Raw genomic sequence first — 21,873 nt, 5'->3', positions numbered from 1 at the left:
TCAGAGCAACGAAATTCATCAAATACATTTATGTAATTCTCTTTATAGGTATGTGAAGAACCTTCAAACACGCACGCACGCACGCACACACACAAATATATAGTGTACCTCAGATGAATGTGGTGCAGTTTTGGTCAATTTAGTAGAAATCAAGACATTTCAACCTGTAGAACTAAAGCAAATAATGACTCTAAAGGAAAATATACAAGTACAGGGTGCCATCTCAGTCAGTGTGTTGGAGGCAATGACAGCAGTACCACAAGTTCTTAAGAGGTATTGAAGTTGCATGGTGCAGTTAACAAAGATACACTTCTAGTAATTGCCTTCAACAGGCATTTTTTGCCTGAGAAACAAAGTGTATTTTCTCAAATAAATGTTTTTATTATAAGTATAGAGAGTGTGCCTGAGTCTCTTTGTCATACCCATATTTCTTTCATTAAAAATAACATTTAAACCATTGTAACTTTGGTGCCTCTCTCTTTTGGGCATCTCAATACAGGCAACATTTTTCGGAACCTTTCTAACTGTTTTGGGAAAATAGGCAATTTACAAGCTCACAACGTGTAGCGTCGAGCTTGTAGTTTGGCTATTTTCTGGGGGGGTGGGACTTGAAAATGAAATCCAAAAAGCGCTCGAGATTAAAAAGGATCGTTCCCTGACCGGGAATCGAACCCGGGCCGCGGCGGTGAGAGCGCCGAATCCTAACCACTAGACCACCAGGGAGAGGTGTCAGCTGCCAGTAAGATGATCACCTCTTGGCCAAATGTCAGGCTTTAAACCCCCTTCCCCCCTTCCCTCTCCTACACTCACTTCTCTCTCAGAGTCTCACAGTTAAATCATGTTCCCGCTCTGTGTTCAGGAGCACCTGTTCTTTGTGATGGAGTACTTGAATGGAGGCGACCTGATGTTTCACATCCAGGACAAAGGCCGTTTCGACCTCAACAGAGCCACGTGAGTACGCTGGGCTAACACGCACGCACGCACACACACACACACACACACACACACACAAAAACATAGTGGTTCTTCTGTTTCTTTGGAGTGGTTGAGGTGCTACAGTATATAGCAGTGGTTCTCAAACTTTTCTGGCCATGACCCCCAAAACAATCACATTTAAACTGGGGATCCCCCAAAACAATCACATTTGAACTTTGGACCCCCCCCCCCCCCCAAAAAAAAAAATCATATTTGAACTGGGGACCCCCCACCCTGACAAGCACTTGGAATTGTAGGAGTTGAGGCATTACATTTAGTTTGACTCGGTTAACATATAAAGTATGGGTAAAGGAGGGGTTAAAATTATTGTGATGCTGTATTAAAGGTGTAGTTCACCAAACAATTACTTATTTTCTATCAATTAAACACCCCATGAAGCCTTGCATTCGTGGAGATTGTTTTGTTTTTTTCGCATTCCTAAGCCAATAATTTGATGACCGGCGGAGTCAATTAAGTCAATTAAGTTGACAAGATGACACTTATTTGTTTAGGAATGTGACAAAAACAAAACAAATTCCATGAATTCATGGCTTCATGGGGTGTGTAATTGGTGAACTACACCTTTAACACATTTTGCCACCAACAATACATGTAATCACCAGCTCTCACAGCAGAGTGTCCGTGATCTATATTTGAATGCGTTGCAAATGCGAGCATGATTGCAATATCCCAATGACTAAGTGTTGCTGTGCATAATATCTCCTCTCTCAGGTTCTATTGTTCTGAGATCATAGTGGGACTGCAGTTCCTCCACTCTAAAGGCATCATCTACAGGTAAGATACACACAACCTCGCTCTGCTGGGCCAGGTACTTTTCTATAGTCCACTGTGGACGCAACCGTTAACTGTAATCGCACTAATTGATTTAATGGATTATTAAAAAAAAATGTTTTTATTTAATAAGCGATAATTATACTTTTTTGATTTTGATTTTTTGATTAATACATTTTTAATTATGACTTTTTGCGCTACTTTTATGCAATGCCATTGTAGGACAATGTATAAAATACGGCTTAAAGTGATCTCTCAGTCAATTCTAAAAGATTATTATTATTATTATTTTAATTCATGTTGATTCGTTTTTTTCTTTTGATCCAGGAAAAATACACATAGTGATTAGTGAGTATTCCTGCAAAAGAAACGCTCTGTTCCCATTGAAAAGCATTGGCAGAAGACTCCGCCCTCATAGGCATAATCAAGCTCACAACACAGTTGTGAGCTTATAGAACGGCTATTCTCCACTAGTCCCTCCCTAACATTTTTGTCTAGTTTTTGTTTGTTGATAAAATTGTCAGTATATTTAGTCATAGCTTTAGTCATCATAGGATAGTTTTTTTTAGTTTTCATCAGTGGAAAAAAGGCAGTCGACCAACATTTTTCATCATAGTTTTAGTCGACAAAATGAACACTGATGGAATCAAACAGTGGTTGACCTTTTGTGTGTTCTGTTGTCTTCGCTCAGGGATCTGAAGCTGGACAACGTGATGCTGGACAAGGACGGACACATCAAGATAGCAGACTTTGGCATGTGCAAAGAGAACGTGTTTGGAGAGAACAAAGCCACCACCTTCTGTGGCACTCCAGATTACATCGCACCAGAGGTTAGAATTAAAGGGATATTTCACTTTCAAACGTGTTTGGGGTCGTTTTAACGTCTACTCAGGCTTTTGTGAGCACCCCAGGCAGTTTTTAAGTTGCTTGATATTCGTTTTATCAGACAAACCCATTGTAACTCCATTTTAATCATGTTAGATTCACTGAAAACACCTGTCCTTGGTTCTGGTGACTGATATTGTCCTTCTAATACGTGAGGGCCGGGGTTGTGTTTTTTTTATTACTTTTTTCATTCATTTCATTCTTTTTTTTATTGACAAATAACCACTGGTGTACAGTATGTGAACAGTATGTGGATAATATGCATCCAATTCAACGCATTGCTTCAGAAAACAACGGGAAGTATTGACAGGGCCGTACCTGTCAATCTGGTCCTAAGCCTCGTCAATTTTGTCCACATATTTCCGTCGAGGAAGGCAAGTCCTTCATTTACACCACACGACCACTGTCACTGGTGAGTTGGTTCAGACACCACAGTAGCCTACCTCCACTGAGATCGTCATCATGAACAGGACGATGGACGCTGATTTTATGATGCTAATTAATGTTCCCCGACACCTACAGCAAGTGACAACATTCCTGCCTGGCTCCCAAAACAAATGTGACGATGATGACGCTCGCTTGCCGCCCGATCAGTTCAACTCAGCAGAAACAAACAGAAAACACATGTATTAGTTTGGACGGCAGCCTCGGGGGGGCCCCTGGCAACTCCCAGGGCCCTAAGCAGCCGCGTTGTTCACGTATAGGGCCGACCGGCACGGAGTGTTGATCAAATAGAATCAATATATTTTGTATCAATAAAACTATGACTAAATAAACGAACAATTTCTCCAACAAATAAAAAGTTGACTAAAATGGTGGGGAGGGACTAGTGAAGAAGAGATCCAGTTGAACCTTTGGACAGAATGTTCTCTTCATCAATGGAAGCCTACGATCGAATAGCCTCCCAGTCACTCTAAGGGAAAGCCCCACCTTGTGTACTTTTTAAAACACATCTAAAACAGTGGTTAAAAATGTTTCAAACATGTGAACATTGATACTGTTTAAACTAGGCTTTAGATATTCTATTGTTTAAGTACAGACTGTAGTAGACTTTGGTAGGTATGTGGGTTTTTAGTTGGTTTTAAACTAGGTATGGCATTCTTAAATACCATCAAGGCCCGCCAAAAGTAGCTTTTAGTCAACCAAATCAACTGTAGATTTAAAACTAAAGCATTTCAGACACTTCACTAAATGGAAATGTATTCAAAAGACTATGACTAAATCAAAATAAACACTCCTCAGATCCTGCTGGGACAGAAGTACACCTTCTCCGTGGACTGGTGGTCTTTCGGCGTGCTGGTATACGAGATGCTGATTGGCCAGTCGCCGTTCCAAGGCGACGACGAGGACGAGCTGTTTGAGTCCATCAGGATGGACGTCCCTCACTACCCCCGCTGGATCGCCAAGGAGTCCAAGGACCTGATGGAGAAGGTACTGGGCAACTCTCTCTCACACTTAACAAGCAAGTACGGCAAATATATATGGACAAAGTCCATATCACCCTGCCCATTCAAATATCACCATAATTATGACCAAATACCTCTGTATTGTGACGATAATATAATGTTTGAGACACCCCCATATTCCTCTCTTGCGTTACTCTATTATTAGTCTCACGTAGCCAGACTACTATTCCACAATCTCCGAATGCAATATATAGTCTGTAACTACTACACCTCCCGTCATCTGTTCGTCATTTCTGTTCATGAAAATATATTTTAAAATATCTTCACATTTTTTTTCCCCCATCTCTCATAAGCAGCATGCTATCTATGCTTCGACTATTTTGATTCATATTGGGACAAATTTGCGTGACGGTAAAGACGAAACGGAAGCGGGGAGGAGGCGTCACATCTGCTTTATCCTCCGATTGTTTTCAGAGCTTCGGTTGGTCCAGACTGTATGACGGAAGCATTTGAAAATTGTGGGTGAAAACTGTCTGACTCGCGAGACAACTCTCTTGTCATGGAAATCTCATTGAACTTACTTAATATACTATGTTTTCTTTCTTTCTTTCTTTCTTTCTACCCTCTGTCCTGGCATTAGCTGTTTGAGCGAGACCCCAGTCGCAGGTTAGGCGTGGTGGGGAACATCCGTGCACACTCCTTCTTCAAGACAATCAACTGGCCCGCCCTGGAGAAGAGGGAGGTGGACCCCCCCTTCAAGCCCAAAGTGGTATGGGCCTGTGTTCTTGCTTAGAGCAGTGGTTCTAAAAGTGGGGTTCTTGGGGAAGATGTTTTGTAAATATTGAAGATTTTTTTTAAATGTAGAATCATTTTGATATTTTTTTAACATAAATCTCCTCTTATGGGGGTCCCTGGCACAAAACATACCGCGGCCAAATATATATCAATTTGGGGGTCCTTGGCACAAAAACGTTTGAGAGCCACTGTCAAAGAGGATCTTGATGTCAAATTCATTACTCTTCTCATTTTCTAAGTCAATGATTAACTCCACTGTGTCACTTGAATCACTGAATTGAATCTCTGAATTGCAGAAAGCGCCGAACGACTGCAGCAACTTTGACCGGGAGTTCCTGAGCGAAAAGCCGCGTCTCTCTCACGCCGACAAGAACCTCATTGACTCCATGGACCAGGCGGCGTTCGCCGGCTTCTCCTTCATCAACCCCAAACTGGCAAGCACGCTGGAAAAATGAAGAGCCAAAATGGACACCGACCCCGCCCTGCATGGGATCATGGTCGTACTACCGCAGCATTCCAAAAAATGGCCTCCTCCTCCCCGTGCCCTCTGGTTTAGGTTCGACTGTACGGTGGAAAGAAAATGGAAACGGCTCACTTCCTGATAGTGACTCCCGTCACCTTTTTAACCAGTTAAGCCCCTGCATCCGTATTGTGGGGAAAGCTTTCGTAGAAAATAGCAGATCGACAAGGTCACAACACGTTGTGAGCTTGTCGATTAGCTATTTTCAGCGAAAGCTTTCCCCAATATAACAGAAAACACAATCGTATAGAGCCCTGAGGGACTCCGCTCAACCATATGGGGTTTAAGTGGTTAAAAGAAAGGATGACACAGAAGACTTGGCATCTAAAACAACAATACTCATCTCAGTTGGTCCAACTGGGAAGTGCGTAAACGCCCTGGGAAATCAACGGAGACACTTGAGTGAAAGCATCTGCGTTTAATTTAACTGCGTTGTATCACTGCTTGTGATCTATACTCGACCACTTGAACCCTAGCGTCCCTATTCAGAGGTGAACATTCTGCAAAAAATAGCAGATCTACAAGCTCACAATGCTTCATGTAGCGATGCGTTTTGAGCTTGTTAGGTCGACTGTTTGCCACAAAGAGTTTTGGTGTAGGGAGAAAAAATCCTTTACCCCCCCTTTTTTGTCTTTTATTTTATATCATATGTTTTACCATATGAGCCAGATATTGTTTCTGCGAGAAATGTGGGTTGATTTAGAATCCCACCTGAATGGAGGTTTTTTGAATGTGGTGCAGAGAATAGATGTTCTGACTGCACTGATGAAGATAAGATGCTGTAAATCTGTGGTTCTCTAATTTTTTCATCTTTTCAATTAATATGATTTTGGCTGTGGACCCCAATCTGACAATATTTCATGCCAGGGACCCCCATACAAGATTCGGTTTGTTAAAATGTTTAAAAAATATTCCATATTTTTCAAATTATTTTAAGTTTGTTTTTGTTTTTAATAGCCAAACTACAATCTCACACATGTTGCATGCTTGTAGATCTGCTATTTTCAAATCGCCAATGTAATTTATATAAAACTGATTTTGACTGTATATTAACTTATTTGGCTGGGGATCCCCTGGAACCCCCTCAAGGACCCCCTGGGGGTCCCCATACCCCACTTTGAGAACCACTGCTGTAAATTGAGCCCGCAGAGTCAAATATTCTTTCAAAAGAAGGATCATATTTAGTATAGATTTCTATAGATCATCTCTGTCGGGTGGAAACCTCATTATGTCCAAAACTGTTACTTTTACTGTTACAGGATCAAATTCAAAAGTACCAGAGGTAGCAGATCTACAAGCTCATGTCACTTTGCGCCGCGTTTCGAGCTTGTGGATCTGCTACTTTTGATACTTTTGTGGGATTCTAGTATGTTCAAGTAGGGCATTAATTTACAAAAAAAAAGTAAAAAACTGGAGATAAGAGGTTTCTACCCGACAGCAACGATAAATGAGTTGAGCAAGTAGTCTTCTTTTGGGAGGGGGTGCAGGGGGGTCACTGGTGCCAGTTATCAAACATACAACCATTGCACTGATTCTTTTCACTACAGTGATTTGGAACTACATCAGCCCTATCGGAGCTGTGGTGATGGCATGTGGTACTACACCTATATACTGTATGTATATTATTTAATTTTACGTGGTACACAGTCAAATCCTCTGTGTTCATTTAACTCTGAGAGTGTCAAAAATAATGGCACTAAAACAATGTGGTCCCATTCGTACAACTCTGAGTTACACAGACCCATAAGGGTCTAGCTGCAAGCAACTTAGATGGTATAATGCTATCTGGCATCTAGAGTTGCAATACCAACGCTTGACAGCCATTCATCCAAACAGAAAAGTCCTATCTGATTGTATCAAACGACATTAAACTCACCAAGATTGCAGATGTACGGAAAGCTTGGGTTTTCCTCTTTGTATTTGTCAAGTTTTTGTTTCATAACAATCCACCTTAGACATGTTATGAGCTGCTTTCTGTCGATACATTCTGTGCATGTGATTATTTTTGAGTGTTTGAGTTTGGAAGCACTCGTTTTCAATAACTTTTCTGTTTGGATGAATGGGCTGTCAAGGGTTGGTATTGCAACTCAGATGCCAGATAGCATTATACTGTAGCATCTTTGTTGCTTGCAGCTAATAAGGGTCCATTTGTACAATTTCAGAGTAAAATGAACCCTTCAGGATTTGACAGTGTAGGGAGTGGTACTTAAATGTATAGATAGATGCATATACTGTAGGGATCTTGAAGTATTTGTTACTTGAATGTAGGTATTTTAACATGAACATAATATTGCTGTATATGGAAATTAATGTATATTGCCCTGAACTGCGAGTAATGGATGTACTTTTTTTTTCCACTCATGTTTTACATGTGATCATAAATAAATACATTTGATCTGTAAATTGTTGTCCATGTGAGAACAACTAGAATGTTAGTCGCTGTGCATTTAGCCATGGTGCTGCATTCAATGGTGGACAAAGCATAATATTGTCGCTGTCGGGCAGATCTCTCCATATTTTTTTTTCGTGAATTAAAGCCCTACATGATCATACTACAGCATCACACAAAAGCATCAGAAGTAGCAGATCTACAGTACAACAAGCTAGAAAAAACACGTTTTGTGCTTGTCGATCTGCTACTTTTGCTATTTTTGAATTTGAATCCTGAAAAGTAACAGTTTTGGACATGAGTTTTTTTTTTCTTTTTGATATCAATGCATTTATTGTATAGAAATGTTTTACATTTCCCCTAAAAAGTTAAAAAAATAATAATTAGACATTTTCAGAAATCAAATTTTACACTAGATTTGACATTTGATATTTGACTATATTAAGTGGTTAATTCATCATACATTTTTGTTTGAGTCCCAACTCCAATAGTCCCTTCTTAAAAATGTAGCGGGGTCAAAAGTGCAAAGTAGGCTACAATTTCTATTTGAAATGTAGCGGATTGAAAGTCATTTGCTTGCAAAAAAAAGAAGAAGTATGATGTATTAAGTACAGACAGTAAATGCATTCTCAGAGTAGAGGGCTGAGTTTCAGGGTGGGTGAGGCAGGTGGCGGACTTTACTACCATCTAGGGGTCAGGTGCTGAAATTGCACCTCGCCGTTTATTGTGTGGTAGAGCGAGCGAGAGCGAGAGAGAGAGAGAGAGAGCAGGGAGTCGACATTCCTGCAGTGCGCACGGATCATGTCCTCCGTCCACTCCAAATAAAACACCCCATCAGTCAGTGTTCACTGCCATTCATAAAGTGACAGACATAACATTGAGACAAGGAGTCACCGGCCTTGACTTGACTGATACAAAACCCTTTTAAGTTGTAACGAAAGCAGACATAAGGGCTGTTTCTTTTTGCCTACATGCAAAATAGCCCTTTCTTTTTTTCCCCCCGCACAATGCAGTTTTAAAGTTGTAGACCTCATGAAAAGCTTCATTATTAAACTATTGGTCTATATTCGTAGTGTTTCGACCAAACCTGCCCCGTCGTCGACCAGTTTTATAATCTAAAACATATTTTAGGGAAAAGCCCCACCTCGACTCGACCTCAATAATAAAGGACTTTGGTCTTTGAATAAAGGGGACTGTTGATTTGTGTGCTTCTGTCAACTGACTATAATGCAAGAGCCCTTCTTTTTAGCCTACGTTTTACTGAATTATTCTAAACGAAAGCAGAACATGTCGATGTTATTTCTTTTGTTATAATGTGCAAAGGACTGGTGTGTAGTCGGGGATTAGCCTAAGCAGCAGTATAGCCTACATCGCAGTGTTTCCAGGTTTTGAGAGAGAAACAAGCAACCGGCTCTATGAAAAGCCCAAAAGAAGCGAGTCCTTCGCCCTTTAAACGTTGGCTATTTGAAAATAGCCAATCTACAAGCTCACCACGCGTTGCACCGCGACGTGTTGTGAGTTTGTAGATTACAGATAAACATAGCTTATACAGGGGAAAAAATCTTGGAAGAAAATGTGAAATTAGGAATCTTTAAAAAAAAAAAAAACATTTTAACAACACAAATCTTGTATGGGGGTGGTCCCTGGCATAAAATATTTTCAGATGAGGGTCCGCACTCCGCAGACAAATATATATTAATTTGGGGGTCCTTCACTTGAACATGTGTGAGAACCACTGGGTTAAACAACATTAGGAGCCCAAATAAGCAACTCCACTTTAGAAACAAGCCTAAAAACCGCAACCTGCTAACTACCAATATTTACAAGCAACTTTACAGAAAAGCAAGCCCAATCACCCAATGTCCCTTATAATAAGCAGACATGGCAACACTGGCAGTATAGCCTACATCGTCGAAGTAAAGCGACAAAACCTGTTCCAGGGAACGGATTAAAAGGCTTCTAGGTTTATAAAAACGTTTTCCAATGCAAGACAAAAAAGGCATTTTAATTACTGAACAAATTGCGTTTGCAATAGGTTTAGATACTCTGCTTATTTCACTGCCATAGGCTATAATATCAGCGCATATTTTTTTGTCTTTCCCCCAAAACCCCAGTGACTTGTGATTCAGAGGTTTTTATTTTGCGACATAATGAACCTATGAGCACCGAAATGTCATTGCATGTCCAAATTATTATTAGGATATTGTTTTAAACCGATTTAATAGAAGTAGTGGTCCATTCATTATTTTTTGCCTTTTGTCGTTTCGCATTTTAGTTCTACGTGTGTAGGCTAAAATATGCCGGTGAATGAAATTCAAGCAACTCCAGTCACCCATCCACTCCTTCTTTAGAGTAAAAGACAACAACAAAATAATAATACTCACTCAAAATACTCAATAATCATTATACTCTGTCTAGAGCACTGTTTCTCAAACAATGGGTCGGGACCCATTTGTTGGTCGCAGACACATGGGTCACGAGTAAATATCCATAATTTTTTTGTTTTCCTACATTTAGCTTTGTATTATTATTATTTAAAAAAAAAAACATACATTAGAAAACAAATGTTTAAGAAGTACCGTAGTGAAAATAGCCAATCTGCAAGCTCACAACGCGTCACGATGCAATGCATTGTGAGCTTGTAGATCTGCTATTTTCACTAGCTAATCCTGGGGAGACATCACATTTCTCTTTTGGGTCTCGTCTCGAGCTAAAATGTTTGGGAACCAGCTGTGGTCTAGAGAAACATCGTAGCCTACGTAGGCTACTTATTGAAAGTGCATCTCTATGTGCAATGAATCTATTGTAGTTCAACATGAACTAAGTGTTGTTGAATCCACGGGGAATTTAAAATAAACCTCCTCTCGAGTCTCGACCCATTCGGGACACAAATCATTCCCTTTTTTAGAATAAATAACACAATAGAAAGTGGACACGATCAATGTTAGATTTTGGGGCATCATGTCATAATATTTTATTGCTGTGCGGGTTGAAAGATGGAAGTCATGTAATTTGTGTGTGTGTACGCGCGCAACGTGCAACACGCACGCGCGCGTACACACACACACACACACACACACACACACACACACACACACACACACACACACACACACACACACACACACACACACACACACACACACACACACACACACACAGAGAGAGAGAGAGAGAGCGAGAGAGCCAGGCGGCAGAACAGAACATGCGCAGTGGCAGTCGGTTTGTGCCATATTGGAATGAGGTCGTGCAACGAGCAGCAGACAGGAAAAAGAAACGGACGCCCCCCAAAAACCCACTTGAAAAACTATTTTACCGGTAAGACTCAATGTTAGTGACTCAATATTCACACGCAGCATGTTGTCGACCACCCACCCGTGGGTTTATTTAACATTTTGGTGCGATTTTGGGCTTTTTTCCCGTCTCTAAAGAAAAGATGACTCGGGCTCTCTCGGGCTGTGTTGCCATGTCCGCTAATTATAAGGAACGTTGGGCTTGTTTTTCTGTAAAGTTGCTTGTAAAATATTGGTAGTTGCCCGGGTTGTGGTTTGTTGGATTGATGATTGATTGATTAGATATTTTGTTAGACAGAAAAGGCAAACAGCAGTACAGTCATACACTTGGTCTAAAAGGATTTACACAAAAAAGTCATAGTGGACTTGTTTCCATTGAGGTCCTAAAAAGAAAAACATTGAAAATAATATATTCAATGTTTTTCTTTTTCTTTTTCTTCCGTTTTTTTGGCTTGTTTCTTATTTTAGGCTTTTGCTTCATAAATGTCGTTTAAAACAGTGGGTTTTCAAACATTCTCTTGTCAAGGCCCCCCAAATGTATGTATTTGACCCCCCCCCCCCCCCATCAAATATTTTGTGACCCCCGCGTGTGCCAGATTAGGGTTCAAAATGTTTCAAACAAATATTCAAAATGTTTTTTTCTAAGATTATTTTTGATTCTTTTGAAAATAGCCGATCTACAAGCTCACAACGCGCCGTGAGCTTGCAGATCGGCTATTTGAAAATATCCGACGCTCATGTAGTCGCTTCTAGTAGTACATCTTTTGGGCTTGTTTTCATATACCTAGTTGCCTATTTCTCTCGCAATACCTGGCAACACTGTCTCTTATAATGCTCGCTAGCTTTCTATTCAAAGCCATGACGTTGAAAAACGTCTAACTTGACTTGATCACTCAAGAGGCGTCTTTCCAGCATACATACATACTTGTGCCTTTTTGGGGGGGTCTAGCCGGGAAACATGTATCTGTATGAGACGTGATCATAATCGCATGATGATCATAATAATATTTAATAATAATTCATGATCGCACTTGTGCATTTATTTACGCACCACTGTGTTGAAAGTTAAGACCATGTAGTCTCTGTAAAGCCCGTTGCCCTGAATGCTGCGGGTGTTATTATTATAAGCTTTTATTTATAATATCTGCGCACGACGTCGCTTGCGGAAAAGAACAGATTCTGCAAAGCTGGCGACGCGCGTTGTCAGCTTTTAGAAAAAGAGCTCGGCGAGCGACGCCGTCATACAACGGTTTATCGTCGTTTAGAAATCTATGCGTTCATTCAGGGAAACCCGTGGGAGAAACACCATTCAATTTGCTGCATATTAATTCCTTTTACATGTTTTTTCATTTAGATGTCGATGATCTTACATAATGAAGGTTGTAGAATCAGCTTTCGAAAACGACACCAACCGTGCTAAAATAAACTGTTGAAAAACTATTGTTTCCATTACAGATCTATAGATTAATGCTAAGAGAATATTGTAATCTCCCCGCATTGGCTTGTAACAGCAACAAACAGCTCTCTTCGGGTCCAACTTCCCTTATTGTGCAACTTGAGTGATCCTGGCTGGCAGCGAGCGACACCGTTGTACGGACGGAGTACACTCGGTTGACATCCCCTCACTGACGCGCCAAAGAGACCCCAGTCCGCAACAGAAAGCCAATAGAGCAGTGCTTCTCAAACTTGTCAAAGGACCCCCCCCAAATTAATGTGTTTAGCTGCGGACCCCCCCCCCCGATCTGAAAATGTTTTGTGCCAGGGACCCCCATATACAAGATTTGTGCTGTTAAAATGTTTAAAAAAATAATCACACATTTTCAATATTTGTTTTAGAAATAGCAGATCTACAAGCTCACAACTCACCGCATCTCGATGTGAGCTTGTAGATTGGCTTATTTTCAAATATTTAGCTGGAACCCCCTCAAGGACCCCCGGGGGTCCCCTGCCAGATCCCACTTTAACTACTTAAACCCCAGCATCCGTATTATGGGGAAAGCTTTTGCTGAAAATAGATGATCGACACAACGCAACGCATTGTGAGCTTGTCGTTTCCCCACAATAATAGAAAACAAAAAATACACTAGCATAGAGCCCTGAGGGACTCCGGTCAGCCATATAGGGTTTAAGTGGTGAAATCACTGCAATAGATGGATATTCCACTTTGACATTGAGTTCCAATGCCAGCCTTTGTTGGGAAGCCTATTGCCTCTAATATTAATACTTTATTTACTGAAATGTAGACCCAAGGTGTTGGCTGCTGCTCCTAACAATAGGAACCACTCATATAGTGTTTGCTCATTTATGAACTCCAGTCACTTCATCTCTGATGCTAACTTTAAAACTTGAGATTTTAAGTTCATTTTTAAATTTTATGTAATATTATTTGCTTTGTGTTTACATTTCTTAACCACTATCAAAACTTGTATTTGATCATATAGCATGCCCTGTGGGTGCAAAATTTGTCTCTGAACAAACTATGTGAATGCTCAGTAGCATTGTCAAATACGATCAAATGTGATCCAATACACAGTGTTGCAGTGGGGAATAGGGCTGTCACGATGATGCCATTTTACTTGACGATTAATTTGTCATACAGTTAGTACATTACAAATAATTGCGATTAACAATCTAATTGTGTTTTTTTGCTTTCGTTTCGTTTTCTGGCTTCGTAAAACAAAAATCTCACAGGGCAGATATCGTCTCTGTCGTGTGGAAACCTCAGATGATCAAACCTGTTACTTTTCAGGATTAACATTCCAAAATAGCAAGCTCGAGCTTGTTTATCTGCTACTTTTTATGCTTTTGTGTGATGCTGTAGTATGATAAATGGTGCATTTATGGTAAATGGTGCATTATATAGCGCTTTTATCCAAAGCGCTTTACAGAGATTGTGCATTACCCATTGACACACACATTCATACACCGATGGCGGAGGAAACCATGCAAGGCACCAACCTGCTCATCAGGAGCAATTAGGGGTTCAGCGTCTTGCTCAAGTACACTTCGACACTAACTCTGGGAGAGCCCGGGATCGAACTGGGAACCTTGCGGTTGCCATCCGACCACTCTACCCGTGACCCCCACTGCCGCCCCTGTAATGATCAAGTAGGGCATTAATTTACGGAAAAACACAAAAAGTTAGAATATGGAGATAAGAGGTTTCTGCCCGACAGCAACAACATAATAAATAACTTATAAATATTCACAGAAATTACTGACAATGACAATGGTACCAATAATCAAAATAAACGATGTACCAAAAATTGGTCATGTTTAATAATTTATATTTATACAAAAAAAAAAAGTGGAAATAGCCGATCTAACAAGCTCACAACGTGTCGCGATGTGACACCTTGTGACCTTTACTTGTAGAACAGTTATTTCTGCTATTTTTTGAAAATGTATAAACATTTTTCAACATGGAAACGATTGACAATTATGCAAAATAATTGCAGTTTTCTCAAATAACCCATTTAGACCGGGAACCCCTATACGTAACTATACCTTTCAATCCGGGAAACCCTTTTGGGGTAGTTGTTATGTACAGTATATAGCGACATAATGTTTTTGTAATTTTTGAATAAATATTTGATGTTTTTCAGAAAAAGTTCAGTATTTAGAAGGCGTTTTTAGAATCTGCCTCAGGTCTAAATGGGATAACTTGGATCAGGCGATTATTATGTAATAATTGTAGTAGGGGATAAGTGGGGAACGGATATTTGTGTGTCGCACACATATAGTTGCTGTCAGGCTCATATCTCCATATTCCATCATTGTAGCTACTAGTATAGCTGGTGATGCAGAGAGACAGGATAGCTGGTGGAAGCTGTGGTTTGTGTTATGTGAACCCGTTCTATGAAACAGGGGAAGTTGTCTGCCTTCCTGTGTGTGTGAGGCTGCTAGCTGAGTCTCCGCTGTTCTGTTCTGTTCTGTTCAGTTCTGTTCTGTTCAGTTCAATTAGTGGAGCAATAGCGGACAGCTTATGCAGCAAGAACTATTCCAGGAAATCTCCAAAGCTCATTGCCAGAAATTTCAAAAGAAAGGTCACAATACATACCTCGAAGGAATAACCTGTGTAGTAATCATTGCTATAGAGTGTTTGTTCAGTAACAGGAGTCTCCATGTCGCTCCAGCTCTTTATTGAACAGAAAATGCATTTTCAGTTCGGGATACCAATTCTATCCAATCAGGATAGAGAACTCATGCAGGATAAAGATTAAACAAGTGAAATTGGAAGTGATGACACAAATAAATGAGCAGACAAAATTGTAACACTATAAAATTAAGCTGATAAATGGGGAACTGAAAATGTATTTTGTGTTTATTAAAGAGCTGGAGAGATAGGGAGACTCCTGTTACTGAACAAACACTTTATAGCAATGACTACCAGATCATATAGTCAGAATATATATCAGAATATAGTGCTTTAACCTTTTAACAAAGAAATGTTTTGTTTTAACCAAAACATATCACTTACAGTACCCTACCTTTTTAAATCTCAACAGTTATTCTGTTTGTATCTAAGCAGATAGTAACAAGCAGATGGTAACAAAAGTGTAGTTAGTAGACGCAACTCCAAAGTTGTGTGGGTGGTTAAAATGTATAATACTGGCCTGGAGAAAGGACCAATGTTGTTAATAATACATACATTGTTACAACAGCCTTCCCAACTCTCGGTTGTAGGGCCTCTGGAAATGTCTCCAAAGTTGCTCTTTTCATCGTGTGTGTGTGTGTGTGTGTGTGTGTGTGTGTGTGTGTGTGTGTGTGTGTGTGTGTGTGTGTGTGTGTGTGTGTGTGTGTGTGTGTGTGTGTGTGTGTGTGTGTGTGTGTGTGTGTGTGTGTGTGTGTGTGTGTGTGTGTGTTACTATTACTATTACTATTACTATACATGGGACCAGATGTCCCCACAAATATTGTAGAATATGAGAAATTAGACGCTGTGAGGACCATTCTCCTGGTTCTCACAAAAAAATAGTTTTATGGTTAGAAAATGTTTTTAGAGATAGGTTTACAATTAAAAAAATATTCAGGTTGAGATTAGGATAAGACGTTTAGGGGTTAGAATTAGAGTTAAAAATGATTTATATACTTAGTTGCGTGCCAGTGCCATGCACCGAATAATAGCAGCTCTTCAAGCTCACAAGCTTGTAGATCTGCTATTTTGCGGCTTTAGCTTACGGTAAAAAATTGACAAAAAGTTAGAAAATGGCCTTCATAAAATTTGCATCCTAAAACATTGATGTCCTCACAAGCCTATAGTAATAAAAAACTGTGTGTGTTTTGTTAAGAAGTAGAGAAAAGGAAGAGCAGGAGTCAGGGGACGGGGCGTCAGGGTCGTGGGTGAAAGGCGGTGCTGATCCCTAGCGGAGCGCTGGGGTCGCGGTGGCCCGGCGGCGGTCATAAGAGGAGGGGGGGGTGGCGGCTGTGTGACAGCGGCCCGTCTTTAATAGAGACGTCAGATGTGACAAAAGGCCTTGACAGGCCAGCTGAATGGAGTTGCCGTGACAGAGCAGCTCCCCTCTGCATCTCATACACCACGCTCATCACTATTGTCATCTCCCATCGCTCCCCTCTTCAGTTTTATAAATGCCATCTCTCTCTCTCTATTGTTGCGTTAGCTTTTTTCATCTCTTGGTGTGCTGATCTGTTTAGACAGATGCTAGGTTTGGTGTTGTTTACCTGGTATCCTAGTTACTTTGAAGCATTTTTGCACTAAACTAAACTTTTGAATACAGTGACAATAACATCTTATCTATCTTTATTATTATTTAAAAAAATGTGCGCTCCATTTACCGTGTCTTGTTATATAGGGTTCAAGTCGCCCTGCATAAAGAGATCTTCAGCAAAATGCTGTAAATTGATGAATCTTCGATGTGTGTCAGCCTTCGAGTTCGACATGTATCCGCTGTAAATTCACGTTAAAAGGCCATGCCAGCCTTTTTGACAGGTGGCTTCTTTGTCACACTCTTACGATAGCATGTCATAACGTTGTCCGTTACTGAGATATACCGATCAAGTGTTATTGAAGTCTTATGACTCTTAAAACATATCGTAAACACTTTGAAATCCCACAAAACGTACCACACTTGATGAAAATGTTATTCTGATGTTGCTGTTCTCACTTAGTTGTAATTTAGGTCCACTGTGTGTGCCATAAGCGTAATCCCCCCAGTCACATGAACATGGAACTTACTTATTATGGCACAATGGACCTAAATTACACAATCTAGAGAACATCAACATCTGACTTTTGACCAAGTGTGGTAAGTGTTGAGTGAGTGTAGGTGTTTTAAGATATGTTTTGAGAGCATCAGACTTCAATAACAACCATGAATAGGCTGATACTGTATTATATCTCAAATGATGGGGGAAAAAAAGTTCAAAAAGGAAATTGAAACGGAAAACTTTTGGAATTAAATCCTATCAGTGTATTAGTGAAAATTCTGACAGGACCCACATTTAAAAAGGCCTTTTGAGCTTTTTGTAAGGAACGGTTTGAAATCTTTACTTCGGTGTAGCAGTATTATGTGTTGAAGTTAAAAAATATATTTTTCTAACCTAATTAGGTTGGGAAGAGATATTAACCCATAAAAACCGGGAAAGCATCTGTGTAATTTTAGATTTTAGCTATATATTGTCTATGCCGGGTGGAAACCTCATATGTCCAAAATTGTCAAATTCAAGTAGCAGATCTACAAGTTTCGCGCTGAGTTTTGAGCTTGTGGATCTGCTACTTTTGATGCTTTTGTGTGACGCTGTAGTATGATCAAGCAGGGCGTTCATTTATGAGAAAACACAAAGTTTAAATATGGAGATAAGAGGTTTCTGCCCAACGGCAACGATATATAGCAACATAGGTTTTTTTCAGAAAACTGTTAGGATTTAAAAGACATTTTGTAGAATCGGCCTCAGGTCTTAATGTGTTAAAAATGATGGTTGGGCTCCCTTTTCCTAACCTAAATTAGGTTTGGAAGAGATATTAGCATGCGGTCTAATAGGGTTCCCAGTCAGATAGATACCATCTGCTTTCCCACTCTGGTGGTAAATGTTGCCTCTAATGAATGCTAGATATTATGCGCCATGCCATTTCTCATTTTATTCACTGCTTCACATCTTCTCTATTGATTCAGCCCGGGAATGGAGGGATTGGTTAGAATATCAATGCCATGGATGGAAGCTTTTATCTCTATTGGATTAAGTTTGAAAAGAGCAAACAAAACTTTGCTTTGGGAACTTAGCATGGCTTCATAATAATTAAACACTCATTCGTTTAATGTTTCATATGAGACGGGATCTATTAAACAGCTTCCATTTAATATAACGACTACTTGGAATGTATCAAATTAAATTTGAGTTTTTTTTCTTGCCAACGTTCTCTTGTCCAAATTGGGAAGCGTCCCTTAACAATTTCAACTGATTTTCACTTGTCTTCTGCATAAACGTCCCTACTGAAACCATGTGCATCTGTCTCTCTTCTGTGTGTAGCTCTCCTGTCAAGTTTTGGCTGTTGCAAGAGTGTTGCATCAATTGTTCACTTATCTTCCCTAGGAAATAATCTACCTTCCCTGTTCTCCTCCCCAGAGCTTTCAGACGTGGCCGTTAGGGGGGGTGCCAATATGAAACAGGAGTCACTGGAGTCTGGTAAGATATACTTAAAGACACACTGCATGAGATGTATGCGGTCAGAATGTATAACGTTGCTGTCGGGCAGGAACCTCTTATCTCCATATTCTAACTTTTTGTGTTTTTTCGTAAATTAATTAACGCCCTACTTGATCACACTACAGCGTCACACAAAAGTATCAAAAGTAGCAGATCTAACTTGTCGATCTGCTACTTTTTTACGTTTTTGAATTTGAATCCTGAAAAGTATTACGGTTTTGGACATGCAAGGCAAGCTTTCCTCCCGACAGAGACGATAAGCTTGTTGTTGATGAGGCTGTCTGTCTGAGGATTAATTTATCTCTCAACTCAATATCTGACATATGGTGTAATTTGATGGTCGTTAGGTCAAGGTCAAGCGGGTCAGTTATTGATTAACACATTGTCATACATAACCTCTGAACTATCCATCGCAGAGAGGATGAGACTGATTGCACCGGAAAGCTCGTCTAAGACATTTTACCTCCATGAATTGAGTTTCCTAGTATGAGCATGAGTAATGAAGATAAGGATGTGAAATTGCATCAGAATTTGGCATTTCACCGCTCAACTATCCACACCTACACAGAAGAACTGTTGCAGAATGATATGATATCGTTATTATGGCTGTTTATGTCTAACCTTTATATCTAGCCTTCACTTATTATACCTAGTACTCATTATACCTTGATATGATATGACATGATGTCTTCCTGATGGCTATTGTTTTGGTACAGCCTGTCTTGTTATGGTTCAGCTTGTCCTTGTAGCAGCAAGTATGCTAGTATAGTTATAATGTGTAACTATGGTTTGATCCCTGTGCTAGTCGGCCGTACCACCGATCTGTGTCAGACTGTGTCTAACTCCATGATATCATCAGTGTTAATTTTGACAGCAAATATTTCTTGAGTTTTAGTTATAGTCTTTTGAATAAAATGCAATTTAGACTATATATTATATGTTTTTAGTCGACTAAATCTACAGTTGACTTAGTCTGCTAAAATGCATTTTGTCAGGCCGTGATGACGTCAAAATGCCTGATTTATTCTTAGCTGCTTGCCGAAAATAGCAGATCTACAAGCTCGTTGATCGGCTAATTTCATCAGTGAAAAAAGGTAGTCGACCAACATTCTTCGTCATAGTTTCAGTCGACAAAATGAACACTGGATATCATGTACATTAAAAGTATAACCATTACCACCTAGAATAGTGTCTCCGATTCTCTTGCCTCATCAATTACTGATTGATCCAGAATTCCACGACAGTTTGCATTGATGATGTTGTGTGTGTATATGTTATGCTCTTAGACGGGGACTCTGGTCAGGATGCGTCTGATTTCAACTGGGACGACTATCTGGAGGAGAACGGGGCAGTGTCTGTTCCCCATCACGCCTTCAAACACGTGAGAGTACTTGTAATTCACACCATGAATACGTTTTCTGAACACAAGTAGGACTGTCAACAATTATGAAATATTGCTCGACGATTAATTATCACTCCAATAATTGCGATTAATGATTTAATTGTGTTTCTGTCATTGAACATTATGGAACATCATGAATTAAAATTACATTTCTGTTTGGCTTTTAGGCTTTGTAAACAAAAGTTGCACAGGGCAGATATGACAATTAACAGACATATTATTGAATTACTTATAGCCGATCTACAAGATCAAAATGAGTCGACTCGTATCGCAGCGCATTTTCAGCTTGTAGATCGGCTATTTCCACTATTTAAAAAGATATATATGAACATAGATATAATAATGACGATTATGCCAAAAAAAAAGTGTGATTATCTCAAATAATTGCGATTCGGCCATTATGTAATAATAATCCTGACAGGCCTGCCCTACACACAAATGGAAAATGCACGCATGCAAGTTGGCGCTGCACCGATGCATAAATAGTGACACTCGACATTCTCTCTGGACTAGGTGGACCAAGGCCTGCAGACGGGCCTGACCCCGGGCATGAAGCTGGAGGTGTGTGTGGAGCGCGCCGAGGCCGGCAGCCCTCACTGGGTGGCCACCATCATCACCACCTGTGGCCAGCTGTTGCTGCTGCGCTACGAGGGTTACCAGGACGACCGGCGCGCTGACTTCTGGTGCGACATCATGACGGCCGACCTCCACCCTCTGGGCTGGAGCCGCCAGCAGGGCAAGGTCATGAGAGCCCCCGAGGGTGAGGCAACACACAGAGAGAGAGAGAGCCTCTCCCCTGGGAGGGTTTTATTTAGTCGGATGCTCTGAGGCGGTGGTTCTCAAACCTTTTTTGTGTCAAGGACTCCCCCCCCACCCCCCCCACTCCACCCCAAATGTATTTGGCCCGCGGTTCCCCCCCATATGAAAATATTTTGTGCCAGGAGACCCCCAATAGAGAATTTTAGTATTTAAAAAAAACTAAAATACTCACATTTTTCAAACATTTTTGAGATTTTTCAAAGAAATTAAAAAATAGCAGATGCACAAGCTCGCAGCATGGCACGAAGTGACGCGCTGTGAGCTTGTAGATCTGCTATTTTTGAATAGCCAATGTATAAATGGATACAGTGGTTAAAATTAGGGATGTCCGATATTATCAGCCTCCCGATATTAGCATAAAAATCAATATCGGAAAATATCTGTATTGTTTTTTGAAAAAAAAAGAAAACGTTTTTTATTTTTTTTTAAATAAGTTACAGGAGTTATTACTGTATGGTGTGTGTGATATGAAATGTCAGGACTCACTTAATTGAAAACCTAACAACATCACTGTATTATATTAGATTTATTGGATATACTGATATTATAGCTATTTTATTTCATTAGATATGTGATGTTGTTTCCTGACAATTAGTTGACTTTTGGTGAAAAAGCCCGCATATATCGGTATCGGTTGATATCGGTATCGGAAATTAGGAGTTGGGCAATATCGGTATATCTGTAAAAAAGTCAATATCGAACATCCCTAGTTAAAATGATTGTGATGCTATATTAACTACTTTTGCTGGGGACCCCCTGGAACTGTATATTTTCCTTTGTATAAAGTTCAGTAAAATATGAAATTTAGATAAAAATTCATTTCGATCTCAATGAGAAAGAAAAAAGAAAGAACAAAGGAAAAACGTAGGAAAATTATCTGCATTTCAATAAAAGTTGGACATTCATAGTGTGTGTGTGTGTGTGTGTGTGTG

General features: G+C 40.0%; 2 protein-coding genes across 3 annotated transcripts in view; both read left to right on the top strand.

Moving 5' to 3' along the window:
• Positions 1-7,776, top strand: part of prkcdb (protein kinase C, delta b) — a 37,486-nt gene extending 29,710 nt beyond the window's left edge. Inside the window, exons 12-17 of the mRNA XM_084061190.1 lie at positions 860-951; positions 1,708-1,770; positions 2,459-2,597; positions 3,895-4,083; positions 4,699-4,827; positions 5,150-7,776. Of these exons, the coding sequence (XP_083917316.1) occupies positions 860-951; positions 1,708-1,770; positions 2,459-2,597; positions 3,895-4,083; positions 4,699-4,827; positions 5,150-5,308 (771 nt within the window). The 3' untranslated portion in view covers positions 5,309-7,776. The remainder of the gene's footprint in view (positions 1-859; positions 952-1,707; positions 1,771-2,458; positions 2,598-3,894; positions 4,084-4,698; positions 4,828-5,149) is intronic.
• A 3,214-nt stretch (positions 7,777-10,990) lies between these two features.
• sfmbt1 (Scm like with four mbt domains 1) overlaps positions 10,991-21,873 on the top strand; it is a 30,650-nt gene continuing 19,767 nt past the window's right edge. For both annotated transcript variants that reach the window (XM_084061189.1, XM_084061188.1), the window contains exons 1-4: positions 10,991-11,080; positions 18,640-18,699; positions 20,007-20,101; positions 20,636-20,882. In XM_084061189.1, coding sequence (XP_083917315.1) covers positions 11,002-11,080; positions 18,640-18,699; positions 20,007-20,101; positions 20,636-20,882 — 481 coding nt within the window. In that variant the 5' untranslated portion in view covers positions 10,991-11,001. The remainder of the gene's footprint in view (positions 11,081-18,639; positions 18,700-20,006; positions 20,102-20,635; positions 20,883-21,873) is intronic.

Source organism: Gymnoscopelus microlampas (assembly GCF_963454915.1).
Source record: "Gymnoscopelus microlampas genome assembly, chromosome: 7".
Classification (NCBI taxonomy): Eukaryota; Metazoa; Chordata; class Actinopteri; order Myctophiformes; family Myctophidae; genus Gymnoscopelus; species Gymnoscopelus microlampas.
The sequence above is the reverse complement of the archived record's forward strand: the minus strand, read 5'-3'. Positions and strand labels throughout refer to the sequence as shown.